General features: G+C 40.6%; 1 protein-coding gene across 1 annotated transcript in view; it reads right to left on the reverse strand.

Annotated features, from left to right (window-relative positions):
* Positions 1 to 4,143: 4,143 nt before the first annotated feature.
* LOC5568500 (ubiquitin conjugation factor E4 B) overlaps positions 4,144 to 21,163 on the reverse strand; it is a 33,599-nt gene continuing 16,579 nt past the window's right edge. The window contains exons 3-4 of the mRNA XM_021854378.1: positions 11,449 to 12,765; positions 4,144 to 5,769 (exon numbers count right to left, since the gene is read on the reverse strand). Of these exons, the coding sequence (XP_021710070.1) occupies positions 4,666 to 5,769; positions 11,449 to 12,765 (2,421 nt within the window). The 3' untranslated portion in view covers positions 4,144 to 4,665. The remainder of the gene's footprint in view (positions 5,770 to 11,448; positions 12,766 to 21,163) is intronic.

Raw genomic sequence — 21,163 nt, forward strand, 5'->3', positions numbered from 1 at the left:
ATGGCACCTTTGGTCTTAGCCATTACCACTCTGTAGGCGTCACCCCACAGACTCGAGTTACCACTCTGGCATAGACTATCAAAGCATGCCCATTTAAGACTCTTGATTTCCTTATTGAGAGCTTTGAGAACTAACTTTGCCTCTCTGAATGCTGCACCGCGTTCTTCTCTTTGTGCTTCTGTACGTGCGCGTTGCATTCTTCGTCTAGCCCAGGGCTGCCCAACGTACGGCCCGCGGGCCGCATCCGGCCCGCGACCTCATTTTGTGCGGCCCGCGGAGAGTTCGAAGATTCTTCTCATATTTGGTCCGTTGAATATTTTACCTACCCGAAGTTAGAGTGTACTAAGCCTATTTAATTTTCAAAATTAAGTTTCAACCTAATATTTCACCATAGTTATTATTTAATTTGTTTTGTTTTTTAACCTTCTCAGATAATTATGAATGATTCAAATTCTGAATCTCAATTTTGAGAGTTTGAATAATGTTTCTCCCATGAATTCCATCGGCATTCAAAAAATGCAGCCTGAACAAAACTTAAGGACAAAAGGCTGAAGTTTCATACATAATTTCACTGAATCATAATGCCATATTTTCACAGAATCTTGGAAATAAAATTTATGAACATCTGGACGTAATTCACGCAGAATCCTTGACAGGATTATAAGGAAGGCAGGCGTTTTACAAAATCTTGAATATGAACTTTTAACAATTTTGGACACGATTTTCACGGATAACATTGACAAGATTCTCAAAGAATTTTTACCAGGATTCCATATTCAAGATTTTCAACGAATTCATTACACAATTCTCTAAAATCCTGGGCAAGATTGCAACATAACGCTATGTAAAATTTTGCCAGAACACAAAACGAATTTATAATAAAAATATGAGGTTTTGAAATACTTTTTAGCATTTTCAAATATTTCTCGGTGACATTTCAAAATAATTATTGAGTAGTGAGATTCTGAAGGAGCAACAATTTTGTGAAAGCTTGATCAGGATTTTAGCACACTCCGGCTCATATTAAAAAAAATAGGTTGGATTCAGGATTCGGAGTACGATTTTTATGATCCTCGGCATTATTCTCACCACATGATCCAACATTTCTGGGGTAGATTCTTTCAAATACTCTGGACTTGATTATTATATAATTTTGAGAGCCCCTTCACAATGTCCAAAAGAATACTTAGGAGCAATTATCTTTTTTTTTCGATTTTTTCAAATGAAATTTACTCCATTCACTGTTTTTTGTCAACCTTTTTGTGAAGTATTTGTGCGTTTAAAAAATTGGCCCGTGACACAAAATTATTTCTGTGATTTGGCCCGCAGTTAAAAAAGGTTGGGCAGGCCTGCTCTACACGGTCAATACTGTCGTATGCTGCCTCAAAATCGACGAACAGATGGTGCGTAGGGACCTGGGGGCATTTCTAGAGGATTTGACGTACGGAAAAGATCTGGTCCGTTGTCGAGCGGACCATTAATTAATTATTAATTATTGGATAATTAATTATTGAAAATTAAATAGGCTTAGTACACTCTAACTTCGGGTAGGTAAAATATTCAACGGACCAAATATGAGAAGAATCTTCGAACTCTCCGCGGGCCGCACAAAATGAGGTCGCGGGCCGGATGCGGCCCGCGGGCCGTACGTTGGGCAGCCCTGGTGTAGAGCTATGGAAGATCATGGACGAGAACAGCTTCCTCAGGAAGCTCACAAGATTGGAGATGGACGGTGTGCAAAACTGCGTGAAGATCTTGGGCGAATACGGGCGATGGATTTTCGTGCCTGTTGTTCAATATTGCGCTTGAAGGTGTCATGCGGAAAGCCGGACTTAATAGTCGAGGCACGATTTATACGAGATCCGGACAACTAGTTTTCTTCGCGGACGACATTGATATATTGGGAGAAAATTTGAAACGGTGGCTGATCTGTTCACCCGCCTAAAACGCGAAGCAACAAGAGCGGTGAATGCGTCGAAAACAAAGTACATGCTCGTGTGCATTTCGTTGCTCTACGACAACTCGTTCTCCGCTGCTGCAGTTCGAGCTCTCCTGGTTGACCAATTGGATGCCAAGAACGGTCCATTCATTCCGGTTGGAGGATGACTTCCGGTTCACTGGCGTCCCGACGACCCAAAACTGGTTTGTGACGATCGATGCTGCTCGGCCTAGTCCCCGACGGTGGAGCTAGCCTACTCCGGCTACGCGCTTCTTCATGCTTCGACACTGGCGCTCCGACGACTCAAGCCGATGATACCCTACGTACTACTCGGAGTGGTCCCCGGCTGTGGATCTATCTTACTCCGACGAGGATTTTCCCGGAGGCGGAAGATCTCCCAAACCGATGCTATCCGGGCAGATGCCGAGGTCGGTCCTGCGATTCCCGGTGGAGGGAGACTTCCGGTTCATAGGCGCCCCGACGACCATTTGCCGGTGCCGTTTCGCGAATTACTCAACTAGACCCCGGCGGTGGACTCAGCCTATTCCGACTCGACATTGGTCGCCCAAGTGCCAGGGTTAGTTCTGCAATTCCGGTTGGAGGATAACTTCCGGTTACCGATACTATGCGATCTTATAGCATTTCCCCGAACACCGTTCGAAAACCATCACCCCGAAAGTCAATACCCCGAATGGGCCAGTACCCCGAATGCCATTTCCCCGAATTTTCTTGTTGCACTAAAGAACATTTGATGATAAAAACGTTAATAATTATGATGCCAACAATCATTTTGCAAGAATATCCGATTATTAAAAGAAGGGCAAATCTCTTGTTGGAGATTGTAAAACCGGCAAGATTTAATACTGACAAGTAATACAGGGGCTTATTTTCAAGATTGATCATCTGAAGTCACTGTCAACTTTGAACTTCCCTCAAGACAGTACAACTCGAAAGAATAGCCTATTATCAAAAAAAGGGAAAATCATTGGTTCAAATGTTTTACATTGGCATTATACAACCTCGAAAGAACAGCCCAACAGATGATTGGAAGAATTAAAAATCATAGGAATGTCAGTAGTTATTACACCGGCAACTATTGTAACACTACCAGGAAAACCTCGCTTATCGTACACAGTGCGAGGAAGATGGATTTTTAGGCTCAAATTCGCGAGCGTCATTGAAGAATTTCTTGAAGTTTCTGGGAAGTGTCGCATTCGGGGAACTGGTTTTCGGGGTAATGTATCATTCGGGATAACGTTGCATTCGGGGTAATGGTTTTAGGGGTACTGGGTTTCGGGGAGATGGTTTTCGGGGAAGTGTTATAGGACCTACTACGCTACGCCCGTTTTACTCGATCTAGTCCCCGACGGAGGATCTAGCCTACTCCGATTGCGACCCGGAGCTCTCTGGTCTTCACGCCATCTCCTTTGCAGCAATGACATATCTGCGTTATCGTCCTGTTCATCGCATTCCAAATGCTTTCATGCTGGCACATGTTCTGCACGATGTTGTCCGGATTAGGAGAACGGTGTGTGGCGGCGAAGAATGAACCACGAGCTCGCTCAACTCTACGGCGAACCCAGTATCCTGAAGGTGGCTTAAGCTGGAAGGATACGCTGGGCAGGACATGTTGCAAGAATGCCGGGCAACAGCCCTGTAAAGATGGCGTTCGCTTCGAATCCGGTCGGAACAAGAAGACGTGCGGCGCAGCGAGCTAGGTGGATTGACCAGGTGCACCAGGACCTGGAGAGCGTGGGTCGCAGTCGAGGATGAAGAGAAGCGGCCATGAACCGAATGAATTTACGAAATATTATTGGCGAGGTTTTATCAAGTTAATCAAACCAATTAATTAAAACCAAATAAATAATAATAGAAATAAAAGAAAAAATGACGGATGTATCAAGTTATCAAAATAGATGAAATTTTTATGTTTTCTTCTCAACATTTTTATGAAAAATGTTGATAAATATTTAATTTGAAAATAGTTTATCGATAATCTGTTGTTATTGAACTATAGGAAAAAAATATATTCTACCCTACTAGAATATACTTTTTCCATTAGTTCAATAGCAAAACTTTATCCTTACATTATAGTAGCATTTATAATTGTAAGTCTCTTCGTTGCCATTCACCCAATTTTACGGTAGCTCTTAATACTCACTGGCATTCGGATATATAACCCACATAGATTACACCTTTCAGAATTGCAATTTCTCCAAATTTTTATTTTCAAAGTACTAGCTTACGTACGATACAGATTCGAAGTTCGGGATTTAGGCGTTTTGTATCCCTCTCAGCCAGGCGCATATTTTTTACTCCGCTTCATTCTCATTAGCTTTTTTTTTTGTTATATAAGAACACGGCCAGCATAATAGCATCATCATAAGGTGGATATACACAGAGTCGTAGTCTCAGAAGAATCTCCGAAGGAAAGGGGAGGAGGCTGAAAGAACGCTTCTAGTATGGGGGGGGGGGTACTAAAGTGAGGGGAAGGAGCTTAGTTATTGGCGTATGTTTCGTTAACAGACAAGCAATTAGTGTGGAGAGGGAGAAAGTGGAGATTTTTGGGGGAGGACGTTACTTAGCGATAATTGTTTTATAAATATGTCTAGTATGTATAGCATTATAATATTAAATTCAGTTTTTGAGTGTTCGCCCTCGAATATTGTTCGACCAGTTTAGAATAAAAACATATATGATTTGTAGTTTAATAAAAATATCAAGTCTTACTGTTTTTTCTTCTCACGATAGTCCTTGATCCATTTCTCAATTCGTTCTTTCAGTTCCGTTGCTGGTATGAGCATGTCCTCCGTGAGGGGTTGTCGATTAAAGGGATCGGTACTGCTGTTCAATAGATGCCTGGTGATGATCGATCGATCCATTATGGTTCCGGACGGCAGTATCACTGGATCGCTCATCAGCGTGTCCATCAGTGGATCCTTGAAATCATCAGGAGCATCGGCAAACTCATCTGCATTCTGTTGATTCTGTGCGTAGATTTCCGCAGCCTGGTGGATGAGCTTCCGGAAATCGTCTACTTCCACCGCGGTGCGGATATTCAATCGCTCCACTCGGTTGGCGGCATCTTCGAAGAGGTGTTTCTCGAAAGATCGTTCATCCGCGGCCAAAGCGGCAGCAAATTCATCACAGCTCAAGTGTAGATAGATATCGATCAACTGACCGAGGAGTCTTCGTGGCTCCCAGCCGTATTTCATCGGGTTACGCACACGCAAATCATTGCACTTTGGACCGCACAGCTGCTGCAGATTGTAATTCAACATGGAACTCAATCGATCGATCAGCTCTGGCCGCAGGAAGGGTTCCTTGATGTCGATTGTGAGATAGTGGAACATGTCTACCGTTTCGCGAGCCAACGTTAAGTAAGATCGGCACTGCCGTTCGTCCTGAACCAGCTGTCTTTGGCGGCTCTGCTGGGCTTCTTGGCCGAGCTCATTCCACGCCAAATCCTCCATCATGAGCACTTGCGTTTCGTGGATACGTTTCAAGTACTCCAGGCATTCGTCCAGCAGATAGGTGGTGTCATTTAAGAAGAAGTTCACGAACTTTACAAACTGCTTTCCACTTTTGGACTCTTTAACTATAGCCTGGCGATGGACCACGCTGTCCCAGAGGCCCTTGAACAGATGGCTGATGTGATACCGAATGGTGAACTTGTCGTAGAACTCGGTGCTCTGTCCAGTGGTTTCGATGTCGGTGTAGAACTTCATAAGGGCACTTACCAGCGCCCGCTGGGCCAGATCGTGGTTGATGATCTGCAGGTAGAGACGCTGCGATGCCGTTTGAATTGTCGGTGAGGTAACGAAGAGCACCTGGAGAAAAAAAAATGATCAAAAGTCAGCTTTGGATTTTATAAATGCTATAATGGGACTTTTAAGATTGCATTCGAAAATATCCAAATTTAGTATGACATAATGTATAATAGGGTGATGTGCTAGTATCTATCGTATTGATTCGATCAGTGAGGACCTGCAACTTTCACAGTATTGCAGTGAATGATGCTAACCGATGCCAAACAAATCTTTTCCAAAATGACTTTTGCATTATACAATAAGATTTTAATAAATCATGGTCGTTTTTTTTAAATAATGCAATGAAATTGCATCTTGCCATATTCTCAATTCGTCGTACTGTTTTTATTTCTGTCACAATCAGTTTTCAGATTCGTCTCACAACTTACGACTCACTGTGATATAGTGAGTGGTCAAAATACCACATATCAACGCTATAATAAAATGTTTCACTAGAATATATAGATCTACGGGCATCTCCATCCATTCCTTCATCATGATGAAATATATTATTTCCTTTGTTTGAAATTCATTGATCGCCATCAAAATTTAGCCCAAACATATAAACACAATTCCTTTTGACCGAACAACCATAACAGCTACTCACAGTGCAGCGAAAACAACACAATCAAAGAAACAGTTTTCTACGCCAAGTATCGCGCACACATTGATGCGCTCAAGCTTTTTTTTTTCTCAGTACGACGGGTTGAAATACGCGGTCGTTGAGGAAATTTCATAAGATTTCGTGAATTATAGATTTTTTACGGTGTGATTGTAATGAAATCCTTCAGTGAAGACGTAAGAAAGTTTTCCATAGTGAAGATAAGTGCCCGGCGAAATTTGTATCATTAAGTGGTGTGGGCTCAGTCAATGGATCATTAAAATAACCAAAACGGCAGCTATGGAATGCATAGATAGCGCCACCGTAGCCTTGTGTGTTTGACAGAACAGCAATGCTGTCACAATGGTAAATCCCATATACAGTGGTGCCTTTGTTTTGATGCGGTGAGCACTTGCAAAAACTACCTTCAATGATCCATTGCTAAGCATTTTTCTCAAATCGTGTTTGTCCATTCGATTTCGGTGAAAAAGTGCAAAGTGGATAATTGACCGAAATACAGTAGTTTTATTGCATTTTTGGTGTAAACATGTACGAAACATAACAGCTTACACAAAGTTACACTTGGAAAATGATTCTTTGTTGCAGGTAAGTTTAAAATATCCGCCGTAGTGGAACATTTTAAGTTTGATGCGACGAATAATAACGCTTGCGACGAAGTAGAACAAAACCCTACCATAAGAAGAATTGAATTGCACTAGCCTTTACCATGGCCTAGTTTATGCACTTTTTTCACATTTACAGTGGGGATTCGCTCGTTGGGGTCCCGCTACATGGAATGACTCGATGTTTGGATGTCGCTGGTTGGAAAAAAAAATCAACTAAAAAGCACTCGAATGTCAGTAGAAGATGTCAAACTAACTTTGACGTCTGACCAGAGCTGCCAGATGATTTGATAGAAAACCTGTATCCACCAGGTTAGAAAATCTGTGTCCCCATACAAAAAAATCTGTGTCCATACAAAAATCGTTGAAAGAAAATCTGTGTCCCATACAAATTGAATCTGTGTCAGAATAAAAAAATCTGTATAATACAGATAAATCTGTATATGTGGCAGCCCTGCGTCTGACTACCGTCGCATTGGAATCTTCATATATAGAACAAATGTGTATGTATATGTGCGTTTCGTGACGATTTGCGCTCCAGATGCGTTAGTCTGGAGTATTTTCACCAGCTGTCAGTCGTTCCAACGAACGGGTTGGATTCGTTAGATGGAAAGCAGTCGTGTTCCTACCAGCGAATCCCCGCTGTATTTGAATGAAAAGGGTCGATGACATTTTAATTCCATTTTTATCAGATTAGACTTTTTTCCTTTTCCCTTTCATTTGATGCTAAGAAATGTTCTTCTTCATCCTGGCATTAACGTCCTCACCGGGACATATCCTGTGCGAACTGTTCGAGGTTCTTTAAGCACGAACTGTTCGCCCATATATTACACGGTTCGAACAAACACGTCTATGGTTCCATGACTGATGGTCGTAGCAGTCAATGTTTGATTTATTTATTGATTGTCAAAATGTCGCTGCTGCTACTGCTGTTATCAAAGTATATACACCCGATTCTGTTTTAGCACGGATTTTTTTTTTACACGGCCGTGCAAAAAAAAGTTTCCATACATTTTTTCCGTATACCTTATTTTTGCATGAAACGTCGAGAACTGATGTTACTTTTTTTGTATGGTTTTTGAAATTTTGGACTGAAAACTTTATTTGCACGGTACGCATCCCCCGTGCAAAAACAGAATCGGGTGTAATCAAGTATGATTTTAAAATATTGTATTGTGTAGTATTGTGTCAAGTGATTACTCCACAAATTCCCCCATGTTTATGGATTTCTCCAGATCAATTCAGAACAATCTCTTCATAGGATTCTCCAAAAATTGTTCAAATGATTTTTTTCAGGAATTTTCTCGGGTATCCCTCCAGAGACTCCTGCAATAATGTCTCCCTGGCTTCTTCAAAGAATACTTACAGAGTTTTGGTATTTTTTGTGGAAAAAATCCCTCTAAAATCATCAGGCAGTAATACATGTAACGATTTCTCTGGAGGTTTCTCTGGGATAATTCTAGGAGGAAACTTTTGGGGAATTCTTTGATGAATACTTAAAGTAATTTCAAGTAGGATCCCTAGAGGTGGAATTCCTAAAAAAATCTAGTTGTAATCTCTGGAGAACTCCCCGTAGTAATTTCTGAAGAAATTTCGAGAGGTCTACTTCGGGAAATCCTTGTAGGGACTGTCCCTTAATTACGTAAGACAATTTTGGCGATTTTTCGACCTTACCTTTCTTGGTAAGATTTTTTGTATGAAAATCTAAAATAATTTGTATGATGCGTAAGAAATCTCAAAACGCCCCCTCCCCCCCATTAACCTTTACGTAATTAATGGACCACCCCTTAGTATCCATGGATGAATTCATAGGGGAATTTCTGGAGAAATATCTGAAATCCTTGGGGACATCTCGGCAATAATCTCTATAGAGGTTTTCCTGAGAGAATCCTTGGAGGAGTCTCTTGAAGATTTTTTGAAGAATACCAAGAAGAATTTCTAAAGAATACCATAAGAAATCGTTGCAAGAATCTCTGAAAGAATCTGTGAATTAATTCCTGGAGGATTTTACCGGAGGAATGACTGGAAGTATTGCTATAGGAATCCCTTCTTGCGAAAAAGAAACATCTGTACAATCCCTGGAGGAACTTCTAGTAGAATTTCTGGATAAATTACTGAAGGTATTCCAGGAGCCCTATCGGAACGAATCTAAGAAAGGTGGTTGCGATCTAAAGAGTATCCTGGAGGAACATTAGAAAGAAATCGCGGAGGAATCGCTGAGACAAAATCTCTTGTCAATCCCTGTGGAAATTGCTGCAGGGATTACTGTAGAGATAATCTTGGAAGAATTTCTATCACAATGGTTCTATATAAAGAAAATACACTAGGATCTCAACTGCATTTTCATCGCAATTTTAAAAATATATTTTTAAAACTTTCTTTATTTCTTGATTTATAAATTAATTCCTCTTTGATGTAGATATGTATAACATATTAATGCATTCAGAAGTATTTGGATGTGGTACTGGCAGAATTCAATTTTGTTAGCCACAACATTCGTCAATCTGAAGTGCTCCTTATTGCAATGTTTCAGTCAATTTGACCGAGAAAAACTTCACATGCCAAAATGAATCATAGAGTGGAAGTGGGAAGTAGGTAATTCTCCACCGTCTATGCTAAACTGTATCAATGAGTTTTTTAATAGAAAATTATTGTCACATTTATTATAAATAATAAACATAAGTAAACAAAGTTTGCAATTATCATAAAAAACGTAATTCTAATTCAAGTAAGCGTTAAAAGCTATCAGAAATCATGGAACATCTCTAGAAGAAATTGCCAAACATTACGATATGATTATGTCAACTTCGGACAGCCGATTAAAAGGAAGACGTTGATTGAAAAGTTCCAATATAAGAGAACGCACGGAATGTCTATGTGAAGCTAGTTCAAAACATTAAAATGGGGTATAGGTTTATCCACATAAAAAACATTCTAAATACTTCATTGAAGGATTCCGTTTGATTTCTCCCGAAGAGTTATCCGACGTCATATCCGACTTTCTTAACCCTCTAATACCCAACCCCGCCTTTAGACGGGGTACACTTTGGAATTTTGTGTATTTTTTCGTAGCTCGCAAATCAAAATGATTTTATTTTGGCTTATACCTTGACCCATAACACGCATATAAGAAAAGTTTTTTATGACTTTTGAAACTTTTTTGTATTTTGGAAATTGTTTGAAAAATTGCATTCTTATATAACCTACAAATGCCTGAGCTTCATTTAACGTGTAAAATAAAAAATCGTACCTTTTATATATTTCTACGATTAACCTATCACAAACGAAGAGCCTGGTGGTATTAAAATCATTTCAAACCTGTTTTTCCGTTAGTTACACGGAAAATAAATACGCTCCGAAAAAAAATTAAAAATTTAATATTTTTAACAATACCGTAACAATTTAATTTTTTATTATTGTCAAAAATCAACAACTAGAAAAGACTTCAAGAAAAAATGAAAAAAAGCTAGGGATGTTCAAAAATAAAAATTATAAAAATCAAAAACCAAAATTTAAAAATTTGCGAATAAAAATAAATAAATGCCCAAAACGTGTTTAGAACGATTTTAGATAACGAAAAATAATACTTAAAACGAAAATAAAAATTTGGGTATTAGAGGGTTAAACAAAAAAAAACAACGAGCGGTGGAAATTCTAAAGAGCAGAAATTCAACTGTTGCATCATGATGCAAGAACTACATTGGAAATGTTGTAGTTATGACGTTGTCGAATCGTTTCAACAAACATAATTGAACAGAAGAAAATTCAAGTGACAAGAATATTTTTTTTGTTTACGTGTTACTTATGTTATTGTTCATTGGGACGCCTTAACAAATGTTTAAGTTAATAGAAATCGTGAGTACAACTGTTAGTTTTGAAATTTATTGTTCAAAAATATAAACTTTTCACTTGCCCCACATGTGGGTAGTAAAGAGGCATTTTCCAAAAACTTTTTCTGTATTTTTTCTTCAATTTTACATAAACATCAATTTTAGCATAATGCTTATATTTGATGGGAGTCAAGTTAAAAAATATACACGACCTTATTTGTATCAATTTAAAGTCTCTAGAGTTTGAAGAATCTCAACTATACGAATTCCATTACCCACTTGCCCCACGGTATCTTATTCTAGCCATAGGATTCGAAGGGGGCAAAGTCACCCCTAGGCCCGATGTCACCCCGCAGCGGTGATACTATTGAAAAATTTCACTTTTATATGTAAATCCATATTGTACTATTCAGGTTTTGCAATACCACATCTTGTTTCCAATTTGGTGTTTATAGAATATGCACAAGATATTATTTTCGATATGATACCTCTTATGCAGGATTCTTTAAACCCTTATTCAGGTTGTAGGAATTGGTGTTCTAACATTGTTTCCGCATATTTCAGGTTGGGCTACACAAATGTATAGACATCATAACTATCTTTCTTATTACCAATTAAAACAACTAGGTATTTGTTAAAGACTCACCTCAATCAGCTTGGCAGTGATGTATGGATTTTTGATCAGATGCGGCGCGCAGACCAGCGTCAGAATCCAGGTAATGATGGAATTGTCCACAAAATCAATCACCCCGATACTGTGTTGCATGCAGAACAGAATAAAGTCGGCAATATCCTCGATGTACCACTCCGGAAGCGAGCAGAAGTTTTCACTCGCCACCAACATCGCCGGTTCCTGCTTATTCACAAACAGATCCTCTATCGGTCGGTTCTCGATCTGATAGAGCATATATTCGCAAACGGACGAGTAGAACTGCATGCAAGCTCCGAGCACGTTGGGATCGATGACCGCGATGTCGCAACCGAGTTTCGCCTTAGATAGTTTATTGATCTGGTTGACGCAACGATCGCGGACCTGTTTGTTCCTACGGGCCAGCGGAGTGTTCTCCCATTGGCCTTTGCTAGCATTGAGTTCATCAACCATCCGTTGCAGCTCTTTGGTGGCCCTGAGTAGCTTGTTGTAGCGTTGGATCGCCGGGATGATCCCTAGATGATGAGCATGCAAGGTCAGGAACCAACAGTGCGTGACAAACTTCGGGGTTTCCCATTTCTTTGTCGAACGGAGCTTCTCCAGCCAATCCGTGTACTCTTGTGACGAAAATTTGAGCTTCGTTTCATCCTCGATGTCTATCAGGGCGTCCGGATGATGCGGATAGAGTGGATCTATTCTGGACAAATTGATTTTCACGGACAACAGTTGAAGTATGGACATGAAGTTCAGCATAAACCCATCCTTTGCCAGGAATCGATCGTCCGCGTTGTATTGAATTCGTTTATGGTTGGTCCTCAAGATTTCCGAGATGTATTTGAGCACCTCCTGCCGGCTGTCCAGATTCGTGAGCAGCGAGAGGAAAATCTGGTGCAGCAGTTTTCTGGTATTGCCCAGTAGAGTTTGGAACGACGAGGCCAGCGTCCTGTCGCAAACGTTTTCCAAAAAGTGATGCGTTGCGAATTTGGGATTTTCATCCAGCAGAACCGACAGCGAGAGGAACGGCGCCAGGAAGGACACCTTGGAAATCTCCCGGGCCGCGTATTTGTCTAGGGTCAGTCTTGGTAGGAACACAACGTGCTTGACGATCAGTTTGCAGATCGGGTTCGTATTTTCCACCTTGATCTCGACGAGTTCTTTCAGCCGAATCAGCGGATCCGAGACGATGTTTTCGTTGCATATCGTGTTCTGCATGTCTACGTACAGGTCATCTAGAACGATGGTGAAAATGGCGTCGAAGTCCGACTCATTCTTACGGGCCTCGGCCATTAAGCTAGCTAGGAAGTCCGACGGGACCTGGGAGTGGAATAATTGGAAATAAATTTTAGAATTAGTGTTTGGTGAACGGAATTTGGATTTCCAACAAAAGGCTATAGCAGAAGCTATATAAGGCTGATCACGAAAGGCTGAAACTCGGATATAGTTATAAAAAGCTGAAAATTTGTAATAATAATGAAAATGGGTTCCCCCGGAACACATGGTTTCTTTTTGCAGTTCCAATCTCATTTTTTACATTTCACTCGACTTCGTCGTACACATGTAAACTTCAAAACCTTACATGAGTAAAATTCGTTAGGCTGGAATATCCTAGAACTTGATAATTTGAAATATGTAATTCGAACGAACACCAATCGAAGAAAACGTTCAAAATTCACAAGTATTTTTGGAAAAAACAACGGAAGACTATAGATAAAATCTTCTCATTGTACATATTCATGTTCACATATTTAATCCACAATCGGGTCTCTTACCTATTACTCGTCACCCTACGAATTTTCTTTGTTCCCAGACTAAAGGCTGGTAGCCGCTGAGTTTCTTAAACATAGGAATTTTATTGAGGTTTCTTACAGATTTATTCAGGATTTGGTTTACTGATTTTATGGACTTCCAAAGAAATTCTTCCGAGAATTTTGTTTTAGATACCTTCAATAAATCAACCTGAAATTGTACTAAACATTACCTCAGAGATCCAAAAGAATTCATACAAAGATTCTCTCGGATGCTTTTCAAGAAAGTCACAAGTCCTTCAGGAATTTGACTCTTCCATTTCTCCGGTATCTCTGGAGCAGTGCTGGGAATGGTAATAGTAGTACGAATGACTGCTTGGGACTAACAGCCATCCTCAGTGTATAAGTGCTGGTGATCTTCTATTTTTAGGCAACAATGGCACCTGCCACGTCAGAATGCAGACCAATGCACTATGGTCCAGAAATCAGTTTTACGCGGAAAGATGCATTTTGAGCTTTAGAATGAAACATTAGACAAAAACGGTCTTCTACAAAGTTGTTTGTATTAGTTAAGCCTTTTGTTTGGTTTTATTGAAAATTAGGGTGGACCACATTTTCATAGAAATTGTGTAACTAACTTTCTTATTTGTAGAAATTATATTATACATGCTTCAGCAAAGTTGTAGACCATTCAATTTCAAGCAACTTTGCCAAAAAAAGTTTTTTTGTATCTCTTAAATTGATCGATTTAGAGCTTTTTTCCTACGGTGACATAGGGTGGTCCGAACAAAACTGGTTTTCTAACTCTAGAGTTTTCAATTCAATTTCTCATCAAAGTAGTCTATGAAACACTTTTAGAGCTTTGAAAAATGCGTAATTTGGTGAGTGAAGAAACTCGCTATCTCCTTCCGTTTAGGAGTTATTGTTGTTTTTCTCTCAAAAACATGCCTACTTTGATTGTGAATATCTCTGATTGGGGCAAACATAAAAAATATCTTTTGACGGCATTCAAAAGACAAAATAAAATTGTATATTATATCAAAAAATTACAGATGTGTTATTTTTGTAACTCTAATAAAACGTCTTGAAAGTCAAATATTTTTTATCACAAAACTTTAATAACTTTTGAACTAAAATAGATATCAACAATCTTTTTGCATGAAAATTTGCGTTTTGTTAAGTTCTAAAAGTCGTTAATAGACGACTTTGACGAGAAAATAATATTGAAGAAACTAGAGTTGAAAAACTTATTTTTGTTGGACCACCCTGCGATGATTAGGAAAAAATGCCCTAGATTGGTCAAATTTTGAGCTACATAAAAACTTTTTTTGGCAAAGTTGATCAAAATTTCAAGTTCTACCGCTTTGTCTAAGAGCATATACCAGTATTTTTGCAAATAAAAAAGTTGATTATATGATATGCGTGATATTGTGGACCACCCTAGTTTCAAATGACACAGTATGTAAGCTTACATTTTTAGAAACAATTTTGTAGAAGATCATTTTTGTCTAAAATTTCATTTTCATGCTCAAAATGCAAAATAATAAAGAAATCCATACTATGAAAATCTTCAAAATAGTTTTAGAGCCCTATCTTTTTTATTTCAGCTTTCTCGTCAAAGCGGCCTATGAACGACTTTAAGAACTTAACCAAACGCAAATTTTCATGCTAAAATATTGATGATATCTATTTTAGTTCAAAAGTTATTAAAATTTTTCTGCTTTAAATCCTTTGTTTTTCAAGGCATTTTATTAGAGTTACAAAAATAACACATCTGTAATTTTTTGATATAATATACAATTTTATTTTGTCTTTTGAATGCCGTTAAAAGATATTTTTTATGTTTGCCCCAATCAGAGATATTCACAATCAAAGTAGGCATGTTTTTGAGAGAAAAACAACAATAACTCTTAAACGGAAGGAGATAGCGAGTTTCTTCACTCACCAAATTACGCATTTTTCAAAGCTCTAAAAGTGTTTCATAGACTACTTTGATGAGAAATTTGAATTGAAAACTCTAGAGCCAGAAAACCAGTTTTGTTCGGACCACCCTATGTCACCGTAGGAAAAAAGCTCTAAATCGGTCAATTTAAGAGATACAAAAAAACTTTTTTTGGCAAAGTTGCTTGAAATTGAATGGTCTACAACTTTGCTGAAGCATGTATTATATAATTTCTACAAATAAGAAAGTTAGTTACACAATTTTTATGAAAATGTGGTCCACCCTAATTTTCAATAAAACCAAACAAAGGGCTTAACTAATACAAACAACTTTGTAGAAGACCGTTTTTGTCTAATGTTTCATTGTAAAGCTCAAAATGCATCTTTCCGCGTAAAACTGATTCCTGGACCACTGTGCAATGAGCTTGAATTACTAGAAAGTCACGTGACTCTTCCCAGTACAGTAGTTCAAAAACGTGAATCTCATCAAGTAGCCTATGTTGGGTGCATGAATTTTCTAAATCGTTAGTGCCATGCCATTGAGGGCTCTAGGGTAAGTGTTTCCTTAGTTGTGGGTGTTCCTATAGTTGCGGTAGTGCCGTTTTCACTGATTTTATTATATTAGCCACAGAATCGACAGCATGTTGAATTTAATCTTTGTTCGTCGTTCTTCCGGCATACGAGCAATGTGACCAGACAAACGCTTGCGCTTATGCCTACACAATTTCTTCCACCATTTTAAACTTTTTACCACCCAACACCATTTTGCTATCACTAACACGTCCGGACCTATGTTGACCACCAACTATCACTTCGTTTTTGTGGTGTTGTTCGTGAGTCCGGTCCTCGCTGTCTCACTCTTGAAAGGCACCAAGGCTTCTTCCACTGCCCGACGGTCAATCCCGATAATACCGATATAGTCCGCAGCGCCAAGGAGCATGTGAAAACGTGTGATAAAGGGCGAACACGAAATTATTGCGACACCGAAAATGTCATGCCAATTTTCTTTTAATGTTTAGAATCAAACCACAATTTTAGGGTAGTTTTATACATACATTTACTTAAAAAATCAAAAGAAAAGTTAATCAATGAAGGCTTGAGTAGGCATTTTCGCTTGATGCCCTCCATCAAAGTCTTTATAGTGTTATCCGGTACCAGTTTCTCATTTTCTTTTTCTTTTTTTTTACATGTCCTTCTCGTCTTTGACTGTCTTCTTGCTCTTCCGAAGTTCCCTCTTCATTATTGCCCACTACTGCTCCACCAGGCGCAGCTCCGGACAGTTTGGCGGATTCATGTCCTTTGGAACAAAATTGACAGAATTGACATATCACTTCAGGACACTTTTAGAATAGTGGCATGATGTCAAATCTGGCCAAAGTAGCGGAGCTTCGTCGTGCTGCTGCAAGAACGGCAAAAGGCGCTTCTCGAGGCACTCAGATTTGTAGATCTCGCCATTTACTGTGGCCTTTGTCACGAAAGGCTCACTCCTCAGTCCGCAAGATCAGATGGCCTGCCAATTGATATATTTGGAGGCGAACTTCCTCATTTTCTTCTTCTTAAATTTGTCGTCCACATCGAACTTACTCTTGCCGATGAAAAACTCCAACCCCGGAATTTAGATTAAAATCGGCTTTTATATACGTTTCGTCGTCCATCACGCAGCAGCCATATGTTGTCAGCATCTTCTCGTAGAGCTTCCGTGCCCGAGTTTTAGCCGTCGATTATTGCCGCTCATCGTGGTTTGGGAAGTTCAGTTGCTTGTATGTATGTAGTCCAGCTCTCTTCTTTGCATTCTGGACGTAGCTCTGCGACATGCTGATCTTTTTAGCCAAATCACGGCTTGAGACGTTGGGATTTGCTTTAATCATCCGCTTCACCTTTCCCTCCGTCTTTTTGTTCTCCGGTCCCGGTTTTCTTCCAGCTCCTTTGCCGTGGTCCAACGTCAACCGCTCCTGGAACCGCTCCAACACTCTGGAGACGGTTGAATGGTGAATGTTCAACATTTTTCCCGACTGCCGGTGCGACAGGTCAGGAAATTCCAGGTGTTTGGAAAGAATTTGTTCTCTCGACTCGCGTTGGTTCACCTCCATTTTCGTTGAATTGAAAAACACGACTTCGAGTTTGACAGCCTGTAAACAATACACAGCAATGAGCAAGTGTGCAAAGTGCACCCGCACACATGATTTCGATCTATCAAGCGTTGCACGAATCAGTCTAATCAGCTTCGCCGGAAAGCCGTGTTCGAAAATAATTTGCCACATCTCGTTTCTCCTCACTGAATCGTCAAAAACCAGCTTGGTATTCGCTCCTCATGCGGTCTCAATCTGTTGAACAGAATTCCAGACATGATTTTGTACGCCGAATTAGGGAGTGTTATCCCTCGGTAATTGGCCCACTCCAGTCGATGCCCTTTCTGATACAAAGTACAAATGAGGCCATCCAAGAGACCATTCAACCAACTAGAAGACATTTGTTTATCCTCCCATATCCTCGAAATGATACAGTGAAAAAATGACTCGAAGTACTTTTTCCGAATGGCGGCCACCATTGTTTTATCCGTCAGCAAGTTTCCTTCACGGTCATTGACCATGGCGGGAGACGGCGCAGTTTTTCTCCGCACATCATTGACAGATTCGTTGAACCGTCGCGTGTCGTTCTGTTCCATAGATTCTTGTGCCTGAGCAATCACTGCCACTTCATGCTCCTTTTTCTTTCTGCGATGGATCCGTTTTACAGCTGCCCATGCTTCCTTGCACCGCTCTCTGCTCTAACGGGTACCAAACATAAGCATCCGGCTTCTAGTCACGTTCTTCTCGTTCGTCATTCTCTTGGTACTCGTCGAACCAACCGTTCCTTGGTCTTCGTTGAGCAGTACCTACCACTTCTCGCGGACTGACTCCCATAGATCGCCGAGGTTGATGCTCTCGGTGATTTCGCTAATCCGCTCGTCGAGCTTTTGATGATAGTCCCCTGCTAGAGCATCTGCTGACAGGCATTGGATATTGAAGCGCATGCCGATTTCTAAAACTCAAAACGGTTCATAACCGCGCTCTAATTTTACTTACCACGAGATAGTGGCCTGAGTCGATATTAGGAGCCCTGAAAGTTCTAACATCGATGACATCGAAAAAATGTAGGCCGATTACCAGAACATGGTTGATTTGGCTGCAATGTTTGCCATTTGGGTGTCACCAGGTGCGCTTACGTGCAAAGTGGGTACTACTGATGAACATCCCCCTGGTGGCAGCAAAGTTCACTAAACGTAGGCCGTTGTCGTTGGTAACGGAGTGTAGGCTCACCCTTCCAATGATAGGGCGTAAGAAGTCCTCTTTTCCGACCTGCGCATTAGCGTCGCCGATGACAATTTTCACGTCGTACTTTGGGCATTCTTCATAGGTCTTGTCGAGATATTCGTAAAACCAAGGGGGTGGTCACTCTACACAGTTATTAAAATTACATTGAACTGAAATTTCCTTCTCAGCAATCATTGATAATTTTTAGTAGTTTGCATTATGTCATCTGATGGAAAAACTGATGTGGGCTAGTAGAAGCATCAACCTAAGAATGCTAATGTCGCTACTGTTCGTGTTACCAACATCTAGTTTGCCACGCGCTGACAGCCTGAGTACCGGGCATCAAAGTGTCAAATCAATTTTAAAACCCAAAACAAATCATTGGCATTTAACAAACGTAGAAAACCAATAACTGAAGGTAAAAATAATTGAAATCAGTTTTGTGATAACAGCGCCACTAGCGTTCTACTGCTTATATTTCTATTTGTGGGCTACAGCAAAAACACGCACTGTATTTATCTTCTTTTCCCATTCAATAAAGCGGAAAAAATGGCTGAAACAAAGCGAGGGAAATGGGGGAGTTTGAAAAATGTTCAGATTGATGCAGCTCTCAACTCAGGAGGTTAAACGTAGCCACGTCCTCTTTGATGAGAGGGAGGGTTTGGTTGATAAGTGCTCCACGTATAGCAAGTATGTGGCTACCCGAACTTGATTCCCGGAAGAAACGGCACATTATCGTTCCAAAAATTCATTCGCATAAGCTTGGTTAAGATGTTTACAAACAAATTGTAAACCTTTTTTTGAAATTTGAGATGCCCCGGCGAATCAGAACAAATCATGATTAGTTCATATTGAATGCATTTTTATGATAGTTCTTGATTCTTGATGGCCACATTATAGCCGATTCCGAAAAAAAAAACAAAATTTGCCTATCAACGAGGGTAAAGGGCAAAATGACTAATACTAGCAAAATTTCAGTCTAGGGACGATTGATTGATGACATCCATTGTTTTTCGAGACTTCTGGGCCCTCCCTCATCTGTCTCGATTTTTCCAATGCCTAGCACTACCATGGTTTTGTGAACCCCTTTTTCTTTCCCAAATTATCAACGAAATGTTTGAATGTTCCCCCTCTTCGGCAAAAGTTTGCTTTCCGTGTTCTACGTACATCAAAGCTGTTGGAAAACTCTGACTCGCCCAATACAGTGGTGCCTCTCCTGCCAGCGACCTGCAGCCGTCCCGGTCCTGTGTTTGGGTCTGAGGAGGAGGTCTTCCAACATTCATCAGTAGGCAAGTATATCACTCCCACGAACTATTCGTTGCCTGAGATATTCGTAGTTTCCAGTTCATCCATGTCAAATGATTCCTGTTGTACATCTTCGTTCCTGCCACCGGGACGCATGCCTGCCCCTAGTCTCTTGGAAGCCTCTGACTCGCTCTCCACAGTCGAGCCCCTCCTGCCAGAGACCTGCAGCCGTACCGGTCCTGTGTGTGGTTCTGAGGAAGAGGTCTTCCAAAACCCAACGGCAGGCAAGTATACCGTCCCTCCGCTGAGCTGTTCTCGCACTGAAATACGTGTTGTTTCCAGCTTCTACGACGATGCCCCGACTTCCTCATGCTCCATAGCTCGTCCGAGCAATCAAGACATCACCATCTCCTACCAAAACGTCGGCGGTAAGGACAGTGATATAAACGATTTCCGAGTGGTCATATCCGATCATTGCTACGACATAATTGTCTTCATGGAGACCTGGTTGGATTCACGCATGCTCTCTCACCAAATATTCGGTAACGCTTACGAGGTCTTCCGCTGCGACAGGAACGCAGACAATAGCCGGAAAACAACAGGTAGAGGCGTATTAATAGCCGTTAACTCTTAGACTTAAAACGAAAAAAGTCGAAAGTCTCTCTTGGGTCTGCTTGGAGCAGGTCTGGACTTCGATTAAACTCGGTGATCGAAGCTTGTTTCTCTGCGTATTGTACATTGCTCCTGATCGTATACGTGATCGCGAACTCATCGAAACGGATTGTCAGTCGGTCTACTCCGTATTGGAATCCACCAAAGCAAAGGACGAAGTTATCGTGTTAGGTGACTTCAATATGCCGGGGATTTCGTGGGAAAAATCAAGCAATGGTTTCCTCTATCCAGATATCGGTCATTCCGTCATTCATTCCAACGCTTCCTTTCTTTTGGACAACTTTAGTTCTGCCACACTCTCTCAAATCAACCACGTCACTAATTAGAATAATCGCCGCCTAGATCTTTGTTTCGTGAGCACACAGGACACAGCTCCTTTTTTATGCGAGGCTCCTGTTCCGTTAGTGAAACTTACCCTCCATCATCCACCATTGTTGCTAGCCATCGGCTCTAAGCTGCCTCACGAGTATGTCATTTCACCTAATGTCGTCTATTACGATTTTCGTAAGGCCGACCATCGCGGTATTGCTCAATTGCTCTCGAGTTTTGATTGGAGCGTAAACATGGATTCAGATGACACCGAAGAGGCAGCACAAACTTTCTTTCATACGTATTAGACAGACATGTTCCCAAAAAGGTCCAACATCATTCTTTCCGTCCGCCGTGGCAAACCAGCGAGCTCCGCCGATTGAAATCAAAAAAGATAGCTGCACTCAAGAAATTCACCACCCACCGCACTCCGCTACTTAAACGCCACTACGCGAGGATCAACAACGAGTACAAACAAGCCGCGAAAGTTTGCTTTCCTCGATATCA

Source organism: Aedes aegypti, chromosome 3, assembly GCF_002204515.2.
Source record: "Aedes aegypti strain LVP_AGWG chromosome 3, AaegL5.0 Primary Assembly, whole genome shotgun sequence".
Lineage (NCBI taxonomy): Eukaryota > Metazoa > Arthropoda > Insecta > Diptera > Culicidae > Aedes > Aedes aegypti.